We start from the raw sequence: 15,204 nt of genomic DNA on the forward strand, positions 1-15,204 counted from the left end.
AAAGAGCGTGTGCGAAAGAGCGTGTGCGAAAGAGCGTGTGCGAAAGAGTGTGTGCGAAAGAGTGTGTGCGAAAGAGTGTGTGCGAAAGAGTGTGTGCGAATAATGAAGATGAAGATGAAGAGTGCTTTGATGAAGAGTGCTTTGATGAAGAGTGCTTTGATGAAGAGTGCTTTGATGAAGAGTGCTTTGATGAAGAGTGCTTTGATGAAGAGTGCTTTGATGAAGAGTGCTTTGATGAAGAGTGCTTTGATGAAGAGTGCTTTGATGAAGAGTGCTTTGATGAAGAGTGCTTTGATGAAGAGTGCTTTGATGAAGAGTGCTTTGATGAAGAGTGCTTTGATGAAGAGTGCTTTGATGAAGAGTGTTTTGATGAAGAGTGCTTTGATGAAGAGTGCTTTGATGAAGAGTGTTTTGATGAAGAGTGTTTTGATGAAGAGTGTTTTGATGAAGAGTGTTTTGATGAAGAGTGTTTTGATGAAGAGTGTTTTGATGAAGAGTGTTTTGATGAAGAGTGTTTTGATGAAGAGTGTTTTGATGAAGAGTGTTTTGATGAAGAGTGTTTTGATGAAGAGTGTTTTGATGAAGAGTGTTTTGATGAAGAGTGTTTTGATGAAGAGTGTTTTGATGAAGAGTGTTTTGATGAAGAGTGTTTTGATGAAGAGTGTTTTGATGAAGAGTGTTTTGATGAAGAGTGTTTTGATGAAGAGTGTTTTGATGAAGAGTGTTTTGATGAAGAGTGTTTTGATGAAGAGTGTTTTGATGAATAGTGTTGTTGTGAAAGTGTGTTTGTGAATAGTTGTTGTGATAGTGTGTTTGTGAATAGTTGTTGTGATAGTGTGTTTGTGAACAGTTGTTGTGATAGTGTGTTTGTGAACAGTTGTTGTGATAGTGTGTTTGTGTGTAATAGTGTTGATGTGTAAGAGTGTTGATGTGTAAGAGTGTTGATGTGTAAGAGTGTTGATGTGTAAGAGTGTTGATGTGTAAGAGTGTTGTTGCGAAAGTGTTTGTGCGTATGATTTTTTGTAATAGTATTTGTTAAAGACTGTGTAAGTGTTTTGTAAAGGGTGTTGTATCTTGTGTGGGTGCAATAGTGTGCTAGTGGTAAAGAGTGTGTGTCTTTAATATTGTTCTAGTTAAAGACTGTGTTGTAGAAAGTAGTGTGTGTAAGAAGGGTGTATGTGTAATAGTGTGTGTGTGAAATAGTATGTAATAGAGTGTTTTGGAACTGTGTGTATGTGAAACAATGTTTGCTAGTTTTTGTTTGAAAGATTGTGCGGTAAGTATTGTGTGCAAGAGTGTGTGTGAAAGAGTGTGTGGTATATAATGTGTGTGAAAGGGTGTGTGTGATAATTTTGTTTATTTTTATAAGCTTACCTCTGCAATTGTCCCAGAAATGCTCATTAATGAGCGTAGTGAAGCTGTTTTAACTGTTTTTATAGGTGATATTGGTGGAGCAGGGGGTTGTAGGATATATTCTGCCTCTTGTATAATTTCTTGAGGTATAGTTAAGGGGATCATGCGGGATATTTTTGTTTGTTTCGTGATGATAATCACATTGTTTTTGGATAAGAAATTTCGAATCATAATAGCTTGTCCTTCTTTAGTTTGCTGGTAAAATGGCTCATTGTAGCATGTTGCTTTAATGAAACTACTTTCATCAGCTAGAGCTAGATGATACATGACTTTGTTCTCTTGTTTAGCATTTGTATAGTTTGTTTTTGTTGAACATTTTACAATGTTGGCTCTGATTGTTTTTTGGTACGGTTTGTTGTCTTCATGTTTAGATTTTTTGAGGTCTTGTAAGGAAATCATCTGAAACGAGAGTAAATGTTAGTACACATTCTGAACATAAATGTTTCCCCTTTTGCTATTACCTGTAATAAAATGTTATGTTATGTTATGTTAGCAGTTTTGTAAAGCGCAACAGCTGCCCTGGCAACGGGGCGTCCCGGCGCTAGAACCATCATAACCAACTGGGAGAAAAAAAGGAGAGAGAACCTACATGGGGGGGAAGAGAAGAGTTTTGATAGCTTTGCGGAAAGCCAGTAGGTTGTCAATGCAGCGGATGTGGAGGGGGAGGAAGTTCCATAGTTTGGACCCTAGCAATCTGAAGGAGCGTCCTCCTATGCGACAGTACTTCGTGTGGGGGACCAGTACTAGGTGTTGCCCTTTGGAGCGGAGGTTGCGTTGGGGATTGTAGGGCGTTAGCAACTGGCGAAGGAGCTCTGGTCCCTCAGCACTCAGAATTTTATAGGCAAAGATGAGGGCCTTGAATTGGATACGGGCTTCTACCGGTAGCCAGTGTAGTCTTTGGATGGTGGCTCTCGCGGAGCACCTTCTCGGCAGACCTACTATAGCCCTGGCGGCGGAATTCTGAATTCGTTGGAATCTCTTGATCTCCGCTTTGTTAGCTCCTAGTAGCAGGACACTCGCGTAGTCCAGCCTAGACAAGATGGTCGATTGTACGATGAGTTGTCTCGTTTTGGAATCGAAGAAGCCTAAGATGGGATGAAGGCTTCTCAGCAGTCCAATGCAGGTCGCGGCAACTTTTTTAGTGTGAGCCTGGAAGCTGAGTGTCGAGTCCAGCCAGACTCCCAGGTTTTTTGCCAGATTTTTAGGCGGGGGGCTAGGCCTAATGAGTGGGGCCACCAAAGGTTGCTCCAGCTGTTGGAATTTTTGCCCATGAGCAACACCTCAGTTTTACCTCCATTAAGTTGAAGGCAATTGGCTGTCATCCAGTTGGCGACGGCGGTCAGTCCATCCCTGAATCTAGTGGCATCGGGAGAGGGAGCCTCATTAAGGCTGATGACCAGCTGAGTGTCGTCGGCGTACGATACCATTATGAGGTCCCATTTTTTAGCAACTTCCGCCAGAGGTTGCATGTAAAGATTAAAAAGGGATGGGCTGAGGGCAGAGCCCTGCGGGACTCCTTGGCCTATATCTTGGGGTTGGGAAATGAAGGGGGGGGCCGATACCTGGAAGGATCTGTTCGTGAGAAATAGCATGTTAATGAAGTGTTGGCATTTTAAATTGCGACCCATAATGCTTTGTGATCACTATAATATGATTCTAATGCACCTAATGATGTGATCTAGTGTTGAATTGTAGTCTGCTGTGTATTGTTGTATTTTTTGCTGGCATTGAAATTGCTGCAGCATATATTCTAATAGCAAAGTTCTGTTTGGTGACATTTGTGTTAAATCTATATTGAAGTCTCCCATGATGACATATTTCGAATTCTGATACAAGTTAATTATTCTACTTAAGACTTGTAATAATGTCTGCAAAGGTACATGTGGTGGTTTGTACAGTATAATAAATAAGTATTCAGAATCATTAAGATGCTGAGTGAAAAATAAAAAGTCAATTTCGTGTTGTGTTTCATATATTGGCGATAAAAGCATGTTTTTCTTGTAATATATGGCAATACCATGCTTTGTTTGCTGGTTGTGAAATATATCAAATACTAGGTGATATTGTTCTATTAAGAACGTATTCTTATCTGCTTTTCTAGTTGTGTTTATTTCAGTGAGGCATATAATATCACTGTTCATGATATTTTTGTCTGATTTAATAGCAGTGTAATTTCTTTGCAAGGACCGTATGTTATGGACAATTATATTACCCTGTTGTTTATAGCTATCTAATTGTGGTACTGATATTTGTAATTGCATGTGTGTTCTTAAACGTGTCATTTCTTCTGGACTTTTGGATGTACAGCTATTTTGTCTTGTTGAAAGTTTCTAATGTATATGTTGGCTAAAGATTTAGCTCTGCTTAAAGCTACATAATGCATATGATGGTGGCGGGGCGGTATGCACGCCTAGGTTTCCAGCATTTCTAGAAATTCAAACTGGAGAGGGAAAGTAGAAAGGAGTACAGGCTGCAGATGAAGAGGGGGATACAGGCTGCGGAGAAAGGGTCGAGACGGTTGCAGGGTGCAAAAAAGAGGGCGCGGGTGGCACAGGAAGGGTGTACAACCTGCAGAAACAGGAGTGGAGAGAGAGTGGTGCAGGCTGCTGAAAAGGGGGTGGGGAACAGTCAGCTGAGAAAGAAGGCACAGGCTGCAAACAGGGGTGAAGTGGAGCGCAGGACCCAGAAAGGGAAGAGAAGTGGGCAGGCTGGAGGCGTGTGGGACAGGTCACAGTAAAAATTGGAAATACGGGGTGCAGGTGAACTTAAAAGAATTGAGAAGGGTGCAGACTAGGAGGGAAGGAAAGGGGGCTTAAAACAATGAAGAGAGGACAGGAGAGAGGATCGGAGCGAGAGAAAACGGGCAGCGAAAAGGCGAGGGAGGAAGTACATGAAGCAACAGAGAAGAGAGTAGACAAGAGACGCTGGGATGGGTTTACCATTACCAACAAACAGGGCGGTGGAGACCGACGGAGGAAGAATGATGTGGTAAAAAGGAGATGAAAAGATAAAAACATATGGATTGGGAATTGGCGAGATAGGAGGAGCGGCAGTTTAAACAAAGTGGGAAAGGCAGAAGAGGCAAGGCCACTGCTGAGTGCCAGGGTGCTTTTTACGAGTGAGCTGAGTTTTCTCATATAGCGCTCCCTGCGACTTGTGGCACTAGGTAGAGGTGGGACTCTCAGCAGCCCAAATGTTTGCACAGGGTGATCCTCCGAGCTCAGTTTTGTCCTCGCGTCCTCTAGCCATGACCTACCAGCCCCACTCAAGGCGCTACAGGCACGGGTCAATGGGCATTGGGGAGATGCAGAAACATGGGACACGGATGCATGTTGGCATGACGGGCACAGAGACACACTCATGTGACTCTGTTATGCACCAGTGTTCGGACAGCCTGTACTCTTGTGTGACCCTGTTGTTCACTAGGTATCAACACATGGTGTGCTCTTGTACAAGGATTTAAGTGTGCCTCGTCTCAGGCATACTTTTGAAAACCGACTTTGAGACGGTTCCACTCCAGGTTCTACTTCCACGTCCTCCACTTTACAGGCAAAAAACGGATCGACTTCTGAATAGCACCATAACAAGCGCCCGCCATTGCCTTGATAAGACTCACTCACCTGAGGGCTGAGGCCTGGCCTGCCACCTGAAGCTTCTCAAGTCCGACATGCGCACTTTTAATTGGGCTTCACAATGCGCATGACAATAGACCAATCCCACCCTGAAGAGTGCGCAGACGCAGAGAGTGGAGGAAACAACTGCGCGCCGCGCACCTACCACCATTTCCTCTTTAATTAATGAAGGGCCTTAGACTGAGGGCCCGCCGGGGCCAGCTCTTGAGCAGTTAAACCTGTGCACTATTTAATAAATGAAGAGCTGCCTCTGAGGCCCGGCCGTGCATAGCATTTAATTTTTTAAGAGGCCGATCGTGCGGAGCAAAGGGGCCCCCTGGAGCGCGAGGCCCCCCTCAACGCGTGGGCTGCGGGGGCCTGTGTTACGCCCCTGCCCCGAAGATGTAGAGGTGAGACCAGGAGAGCGTTAAATAGGTTAGTGCGATGATCGTCTTCCGGGTGGGCGCGGTCGGGCTACGTGTGTAGACCAATCGGGGAGTCATGCCGTCATCTGACGATTATTGGCACGTGATCTCGTAGTTATATGGACCAATGTAGACTGTTGTCATAGTGACAGCAGACTCAAAGATCAACGCCTTAAGTGAAGCAGTTTGACTTGCTCCTGATAGTGGTTGTCTACACCATTGGACACTCTTTTCTTGTTTATTTGAATTACTTTGGGGCCCTTTATGGAACTCCTTCTGTTTACCCTTGTCCCCCACCTCTCTTCTGCTGCGGACCCTGCCCACCTTTGGCGGAGTCTCCCACATGACACTTGTGGACACGTGTGCTCATCCAGCGGTCCGCCTCTTCAGCAAGCTTTCTAGGGTTAGTCAGCCTACTATCAATCAGGTGCTGGTGCAGCTCTGGAAAACAATTACTGGACAAGTGCTCCCATGCAATCAAATCGAAGAGCTCCTAAAAATCATTAACTTTGCTGCCCTTCACCCACCCATTTAATGCTCTGCAAAAGAAAGTGACATATTCCACCCAGGTACTGTCCATACTCTCAGGGCCCACCATGCTAACTCATGGGGAACCCTTCTCCTCACTGACTACAAGAAGGGAACTGGTCTGTGTGGTGTGATAGATAGACCGACAGTGTAAGAGCAACTGCAGTTCACCAATAATACATAACTCACACAATCTCAGGCTTGAGTGTGGTTTCCATCAGCCCACCCATTTGGCGGAACTTTGTCATCTGGAAAACCATGAGAGCTGGGTCACCTACAGCCAAAGATGGTACTTGGGCGTAGATACTGGGCCTCCTGCTCTCAAAACAATCTCAGCCTTTTTATTTGTTCAAGGTACGTGAGGACTGATGGAGTGCAGTGCAAGTGAAAAGAACGTGTGTGTAATAAAAATGACTAAGGGCCATATGTATGAAGCCAAAAATCAGTCGCAAACGCTGCGATTCATTAAAATAGAGTTTGCGACAATAAAAATAGCTAATCCCAATGTATCAAGGCAAAAATAAGGAATCGCAAATTAGCGATTCCGAAACGTTGCGCTTGGTGAAATGGAGGCTTGGTCAGGTGCTCCAATCGAGAGCCCGTTGTTAAGGGGCCCGAGAGTTTGATGACACTAACAACCAGTTAAATTGGCAAAAAATCTGAAAGGGAGGGATATTGGATTATCCCTAAGTTATGAGGACGTAAGAACAACAGAGGGCCCCTGATAATCATTTTATCACAGAGTTCCAAGGGATGTCGTCATTTAATCCGAGGATGTGGGTTCCAAGTCTGTAGACCCAGCGCTGTTCTTTTTCGAAGAGGAGGTGGTTGATGTTGTTACCACTACTGATATGTTCAATGACTGTCCATTGCATATCGTTTGTTGTGTGGTTGAGTTCTAAGAAGTGTTTCCTCATCATGGTTGTCGATTTTTTACATCTGAAATTTGATCGGTGCTCACAGATTCTCTATTTGACCCTTCTGCTGGTCATGCCTAAGTAGCGTAGTTCACAAGGACACTTAATGAGATATATTACGTTCTGCGTGTTGCAATTGGTATGGTCTCTCTGTATCCACGTCTTGCCAGGCTCGAGTTGTAATGTTTTTGAGTGCGTTGTCAAGTGGCAAACGCTGCAGTTAGAGCACGGGAAGTGGCCGACCACTCTCGGAAGGCCCCAGGTGTCAGTCACCGATCTTACTGTTTCTGCAGTCTTTGGTTTCGGTCGTGTATGGACCAATGCATCCTTTAGGCTGCGACCTTTCTTAAAGGAGAAGAGAGGTTTTTCCCAAGTTTTATGAGTACTCGAAAGTATTCTCCAGTTCTTGTTGATGTGATTTTTTTTTAATCAAGTTTGACAGTGAACTATGTGTCGTTACACATGTCAATGGGATTTCTTTTGTGTTATCGACCCTGTCCTCAAGTAGCGCTTCCCTTGTCTGGTTACGTGCTCGTTTGTAGCCTTTGTTCAGGATTGTTTTAGGGTAGCCTCTGGCTTTGAGTTTCGTTGTGAGATCAGTAGATTGAGTTTTGAAATAATGTAGTTCAGAGCAATTCCTCCTAAGCCGTAGGGCAGATTGTCTTTTAAAGGTCGAGGGTGAAAACTAGTATACTCCAGTAGGTTGTTTTTAGCCGTTGGCTTGTGATACGTCTTGGTGGTAAACCTTGTTCCCGAAACTCGGATTGTTACATCCAAGTAGGTAGCCTCAGTTTTGCTGGTGGTATATGTACATTTCAGATTGGAGTCAAGAGTGTTGACCCAATTAAGGAAGGCCCTTAGCTGTTCATTGTCACCGGTCCATACAACCAGGACATCGTCAATGTAGCGCCGCCAGATTCTGATGGACGCAGAAAAGGGGCTATCTGGTTGCAAGATGTATTTTGCTTCAAAATCTGATACATAGAGGCCTACCACACTGGGAGCAAATATGCTGCCCATAGAAGTTCCAGTGCATTGGAGGAAGAGGTTGCCTTCGTAGGAAAAGAAGTTCTCTTTAAGTACCAAAGTAGCACAATCCAGGATGAATTTCTTAGAAGCTTGGTAGTTCCAAGTGACAGAGTCTAGTGCTGCTCCCAGGACCCTGATGGTATTGTCCTGGGGAATGCTCGTGCATAAGCTCTCAATGTCAAGCGTGACTAGTGTCACAGTATTTTCGATGAAACTCACGTCCTGGAGTAACTGGAGGAGGCTCTTAGTGTCCTTAAGATAGGTTGGGGTACTTTGGACTATCGGCTTCATATAATGGTCACAGAAGCGGGATAATGGCTCCAAAAGGGAGCCAATCCCTGACAAGATTGGGCGTCCGGGTGGTGGCATCCGATTTCTATGCGTCTTTGGAAGTGTATAGAAATAGGGGGTAATATTCTCATTGGTGCTGAGAAAATCCGCCTCATTTTTTGAGATTTGTCCATCTTCTTCTGCTCTTCTTACTAGTGCCGAGATCCGTTTTCTCAGGTCCTCTGTGGGATCTGTCATCAATGGTTTGTAGTTTTTCCTTTCGTCAAGAAGTAGTCGTCATGCCTTATCATAGTCAACAGTGTTCTGTATGACAAGGCCACCGCCCTTATCTGCTGGCTTAATTGTGATGCTTTGGTCGTTTTGCACGTCTTGTAGTGCACGGTATTCTGCAGTGGTAAAATTATTGAAAATGGTTGGATCTTGGCAAGTTTCAAGGTCCAGAAAAACTGCCTGTTCAAATGCAGTGATAGCTGCCGGCACTGTGTGTGGCGGGGGGTTGAAAGTTGAACTCAGTCTGAGTCCAGTGTCACTATTCTAAAGGGCTTCATTAGGGTCTTCCTTGCCCTCGAAGAAAGCCTTGAGTTTTAGCTTCCTAAAGAAAGCGGCAAGCTCGCAATGGAGTCTGAACTTGTCCGGTCGGGATGTGGGGATGAAGCCTAGTCCTCTTTCTAAGACCTTGGTTTCAACCGGTGATAGGATTTTGTCGGAGAGGTTGGTTATCAAGCTCAGATGCTGCTCGTTCCCGGCTGTTGGTCCTTGTTGCAGGTGTGGTTGCTCACCGTGTCCTTGTCTTCCCAAGACACTTGGTTCGTCCCTCTTCTCTTCCCTCTTATTCTCTCCTGCCCAAGTCTAAGAAAGGCTGGCGATATTGGGGAGCAAAATTGGTTGGTGGCATTAAGCCTGGGTTCCATCCCATCATTGGATAAGGCGGTTGGTGGAAGGGGAATTGTTTCCCATACCCACCATTTGTGGGGGTATAGGCCATCTCTGTGATTTGTTGTGATATGCAGGCTGCCCTCTGTTGCGGTTTCCTCTGTTACCTTTCTTTCTCCCTTGTTTATAGGAACCAGTACTTGAGCCACTGCTATTTGATGAATCATCATCCGATTGATCAGTGTTACTTGGGTTCCTAGTGGGTGGTGTAAAAGAAGCAGCTGAGTAAGGGTAGACCTTCTCAAATTCGAATTTTGCTAAATCTTTTTGAAACTTGGTGACTTTGGCTTGCATTAAGTTTTCTTTGTACTCATTTAGATCTTTGTTGATTTCGTCCAGCTTTTTTTTTAAACCTGTAATTGTTGTTTTAAAACTGGCCTCAGTCTCTTGAATTTCAACCAGCAGGGTCTCGGAAAGTCTCAGAGCTGTTTTAATTATAAGGACGAGCCAGTCGCGGGTACAGTGCCAAGCGATCATGGCCCATTCTTTCCTGAAGGTGGCAACATTAAGGAAAATCCTAGGGGCGTTGGTGACTAATAGCCCTCTAGGAGCCGTGTTCCTAAGGAGGTACTGTTTTAATATGGTACCATGGAGAATGGTACGTATTCTTGCGCATTTGACTTCAGTGAGCTTTTCCCATTCAGTGGTATGGGCTATTGCCTGCGAGATTGCAGGGTCAGCAAATAGGTTCGAGTCAGACAAGATGGCAGCTATCTCTGACTCGGAGTACGTTAAACCCAGGTTCGACATAGTGACCACACGGTAGTGAGAAATAGTTTTAAAATTGGGAAAAAAGCCAACCAAGGTAGGCTTGGGTAAGAACAGCTCTCACAGTTCTGCTCTGCTAAGTACGTCCAAACAAAAAGAGAGGCAGGAAGAGAAGTGTGACACTCTTATTCCCCGGTATTAATCAAATAAACAAGAAAAGGGTGTCCAATGGTGTAGACAACCACTATCAGGAGCAAGTCAAACGGCTTCACTTAAGGCGTTCAGGAAAGCCCTCACTCACCACCTAGTGATGACATGCTTCATCATCGGGCCCCACAAAAGAGACAGAGTGTCTCTTTTGTGTGCTACGACGCCAGATTTTACTGCGGAGCGGGTTGGTTGAGATCATGCAGTGTAAAGAGAAATAGTGAGTGATGGATGGTTAAAAGTAGTCCATAGTGTATCAAAAATTAACTTTATTCTGGAGATCACTAGGGACAGGATAATTAAAAGTTATGTGTAGGAAATGCGTCCACACTTAATTAAGTGGTAGTTTCCAAGTAATCAGTCGACATGTTTCAGCCACGAAATGGTATGAATTTACCTGGCATTCATCAGGACTTCAGCGTGTACTAAACCCTGGTGGAATGGACTCTCTAAGGCCCACCCTAACCTAGGGACGTGAAAGTGAAAATTAAACAAAAAAAGGGTGTAAAAGTGCAAAAAATTTTACAAAAATGTTTTCTTCCTAATGACTCCTGGTTTAGGATTCGTCTTTTCGGTTTCTGCACCTGTGGAAAAAAAGACAAGGACAGACATGTAGGACAAAACATACATAGAATATCGATGTTGAACGCTCATGTCAATTCAAAGTGCTCCAGTGTGTGGTTTACGAGACAAATTGTGGTAAAGTAACAATATAGTTATCACCACCTTGGTCTCAGACTTTGAACGCTAAAGGTGGGTAGTGCTGTGTTAAATATGTGCTTTGAAAGGTAGTTAAAAAGGAAGGGTCTTTCCTTGATCGCTATCAAAGTAAAATGCAGGCGCGATCGCGCTAACAGGTTAAAATTTCTCACTTATGTGGTGTTCAGGATTCACACCATGGGTTACAGGAGGGGGGTGGGAATGTAATTGGCACACCCTGCAATTAGTCGAAACAAAGGGAGTAAACGTACAGTCAGTCGTATAGCATTGGGTAGGTACTTAGCTCAGTGGAGTAATCAGTAGACGGTTTTCGCTTCTACTCATGCCCTCGACGCTCGGCACCCGGTGTGTACCTGCATCTACCCTCGACTGGACCCCGAAGCAGTGGCGTAACAAAACTGACGTGGGCCCCCCTGCAAAGTGCATGGAAGGGGCCCCCAACACTTCTGACCCAGTCAAGAGCTCTCATGCCCACCTGTGTACAGTGCCAGAGGGGCCCCCATGGAGCTCGGGAGGCCCACCCGCACCGCGGGGGCTCTTTTTACGCCATTAGTGTGCACCACGCTTGACAGTGACCAGAACTATTTCATTGAGGCACTGATATACCTGCTGCTCTGCAAGCCGGTGCGGCCTGCTACCTGACAGCTAAAGTTGTAAGGATCTCCGTGAAAAAGGAGTTTTATCATTCTAAACACACTGCTTGTATATGCCCATCTCTTTGATTACTGCTTAACCTTTTTGCCTTCTAGGGTAATGTAAACACACATTCACAAAAGACATTGTGGAATACGTAAAGCAGTACTCCAGTAGTACTACTTCACATACTACGAAATGCAATTGACAAACCCAAGGCCAGAGATTTCGAACCCTGCTTATCCAGTCTTTTCTGTACATATGTCGGCGCCCTGTGACTGAGATGATCACACACATACGTGTAGGATTTAGTAGTCAATGTGAGTGATGGGAAAATAGGGAATAATTGCTACAAAATGAGTGGGATTTACAGAAATTTAAAAGGGTTTAGGGAGGGAAGTGCTGATATAGAACACACAGCCATATAAGAGTAAGCCATTCGCTAATTCACAAAATAGACTTCAAATTCTACTACAGCCCCAATAGTGACAAAATAGGGTTAAATGTCTGTAATGTTCTCCAACCCAGACATGGTGTAAGTCAAGCACCACACGTGGCCTGCCTCCTTAATGGAAACACTTCCACTGGAAGCCTTAGAGGTAGGCTATAACACTATCACCCCATAAGGGCTAATTCTACATTTTATTATTTTGAATATATTAGTCATACATTTTGAATAAAGTCAATTACATTTTAACTTAGTTTAAAAAGTCTAATAAACAAAATCAAATTAATTAAAACCATAACTTATAACCAAGTGTGTTACAAATTAAATAAAAATGCAGGCAAGGGTAGGTAATACTTTTAAAATAATATTTTAAAAATGAATTAATATATTTAAATTAACTTACAATTGAATACCAAGTTAATTTTAGGAGGTAGTGGCTTATATCTTTTTCCATTAAGTAGTCATAGGTTAATATTATTTGTTTAAAAGTATGTTCTATTTTTGTTTTTCATTAATTTGATTTGCTTAAATTAAGATTAATAAACATCCCTGTGTTTTGCTATAGGGAGATCTCAATCCAGGTAGAGGAGTTCTCCACAAACAGGACAAACGTTACTAACAGTAACTTTCATATATAAATTCAGTCGTAGGAGTCTTCCCCACCCCTTATAAGAGGTCGGAAGCTGTTAAGTCTAAGTCTACACCTGGGATAAATCTACACTTGGAAATGGAAAACATAAAAGGTGCAGAGATTTACACCCATATATAATTGTAGAGCTACACATGAGTTGATTTACACATATATACTTATTTTTGTAAATTTGGCCTATAGTGTGCATTTCGAGGTGGAAAAGAAAAATGAAATACCACCACTTTAAAGGGGTGCAGAATTTCTCTGTGGAGATATGGTTTTAAAAAGTACAATGCAGATTTTCATGATACATAATCATGGTAATTGTTCATCTGCGGTCAATCTCCCTGAGTAAGTATGATGCAGCAGGTGCACTCATAATAATAACATAATTTTAGGTCTCATCCAAGACAGCACATTTGTTGTCTCTTGTCTGACCTTTTGTCTTCTAATAGTGGGCTCAGAAACTCTATCGCTTACCATTTGTTGGCTTTATTGTCACTCTCGTGTGCTTCTTTTTCTTGGTCAACTGCCGTAGTCTTTCTTCCTCTTTGTGTATTTTTCCCTCCCCTGAGGCATGATCGCGTTACTTGTGTCCTTTAACCGCTCATTTTTATAAGGTGCTACTTTTTTCCTTGTGGTTAAGCACTCTACATCGCCCTCCTGTACTATTCACCTCAGTGTTCCTCCAGCCAATTCTCTGCTGTACATCTGATTATCCCCAGCATCTTCCTGCCACCCTCTGTTGTCTGTCTGCTAGCCCTGAGCACCTCCCTTCTACCCTTCTTTGTCTGTGTGCTTGCTCCCAGTCCTTCTCTACAGCCCACCATTTGTCCATCTGCTTGCCCCACCCCTCCCCATCATCCTCTGTTGTACATGTTGACCCCCATCCACTCTCCTGCCATTGTCTGTGTTGCCCCCCACATGCCTCTCTCCGCTGTCCACGCTGCTGTACAACATGGTTAAATAAACAGTAACGTCAATACCTCTTGTAGGAGACACCTATTGGCTTTGCTATTGCTTGTTTACTATAGTGCTGCTTCTTAACACATTTCTGCCACTTGTAAGCACTGTAAATAAGAGGTTTTCTATCACTCAGTTTAACGGCACTCAATCTACCGACCTTCAAAAAAAATGAGGGCTGGGGTAACTACCTTCCGGCATAATTGAAATATACAGATTTCTTGCAATTCCATAACTACTCTATGATAACTACTCTATGGTGCATCCGTTGTCGCAAAACATATTGTACAACCAAATGTCTGTACTTATTGTGTCATCGCAATGCAGAGTGTGAGTAGCTACACAATAATAATCCATGCAGAAGAGTAGAGCACACAAAAGTACACCAAGCATCTTCTCACACTAAAGACAAATCGGGAAAAGCTTAGCAATATGTTGCAAGGATGCTACATGTATTAAGTCTATTGAAAAACTGCTGTACACACACAAAGGCACATAGTATTGAAAATACAATGGCAAATCGGATCCCACTTGGAAGTCCGAGACAGCCGCAGGAATCCATAGTTTTTTTCCATCTAAACCTACAAGTGAGATGCAGAGGTAACAATAATGAGTAGCTCACCTACAGGTTGTGGAGGCAGTTTGGGGAGTTACTGGAGAGGCTGTGTTCAGGAGGTCACTTTTGGCAGCTGCTTGATTCTGATGAATTTTGCACTCTCCGTAAAAGGGCACAGCAGGGTTATGCAGGGTGGCTGGCTGGATCTTGCTGCAGTGGTGACCTGAGACTCCTGTGAGCAGAGTCCTGCTGGTCACTACTGGTTCAAAAGCACTCATGTCCCAATGCCTGGTGCAGGGACGTTGTTGCTGTGGCATAGATAGAAAGGGAATTCCAGAGAGAAAATCTCTCTCTTTAAAGGATTTCCCTTACAGGTACAACGATCACCTATGCGACCTCATGCTGTAACTTTTCCAGCAGTGAAAACATGCGCACATCTATTTTACACCAGAGCGTATACTCAAACCTGACACTACAGAAAAATAAGCATTTGTAATGCAATAGGTCTCGCATTTGTGAAATTTTAAGCTATTGGTAATGTAATGTCAATGCTTTTTATTTATATGTTTTAAAAAAACAAAACATAGATAAAAGGTTTGTCATTTACAATGCCAGTAGCTCAAAATCTCGCAAATGTGAGACGTATTGCATTACAAATGCTGGTTTGCATAGCCTTGAACAAAAGGAAATACAAAGTGTGTGGATTAGCTAGCTAGGTAGTTTGACCTGTAAATCTTGTAAATGTGTGTATACGCAAACACAATGTCTACATAGCCTTAGCAATTGCAGGACCTCCACCTTTTGCCCCTGTCCCCCTCCTCCCGACTCCGTCTCTCTAGTGGGAGCAGACAGCGACCTACTCCTGGGCATGACTGGTAGTACAAATAAATTATGTCAAACTTCAGAGGCGTCTGAAAGGTGAGCATATCCATCAATGTTGCCAGCCCCCTAAGGAGAGGGGGTGGGGGGTGGCGGTACGAAGAGGGGGCTCCCTGTCCGCGCATATCTTTGTGTTGTACAGTTTAACTAAAACCAGCTCTAATCTTACCTCATGCCCTCCCCACCCCTTTTCTTTTTCTCTCACACCCCCTCGGAGGCATAGCCCATCACCTTAGAGGCCCCTGGAGCCAGGAGCGGGTCTCAAGAGAACCCGGCCCCCCTGCCCCTCCCCCTTTCACCCCGAGAGTCCCT

The 15,204-nt window shown here is 43.8% G+C and overlaps 1 protein-coding gene across 1 annotated transcript in view; it reads right to left on the reverse strand.

The window, feature by feature from the left end:
* LOC147696912 (uncharacterized) overlaps positions 1–15,204 on the reverse strand; it is a 232,242-nt gene that overhangs the window by 24,393 nt on the left and 192,645 nt on the right. The window contains exon 3 of the mRNA XM_086936089.1: positions 1,375–1,812. Coding sequence (XP_086792215.1) covers positions 1,375–1,812 — 438 coding nt within the window. The remainder of the gene's footprint in view (positions 1–1,374; positions 1,813–15,204) is intronic.

Source organism: Lissotriton vulgaris, chromosome 8, assembly GCF_964263255.1.
Source record: "Lissotriton vulgaris chromosome 8, aLisVul1.2, whole genome shotgun sequence".
In the NCBI taxonomy this organism is placed as follows: domain Eukaryota; kingdom Metazoa; phylum Chordata; class Amphibia; order Caudata; family Salamandridae; genus Lissotriton; species Lissotriton vulgaris.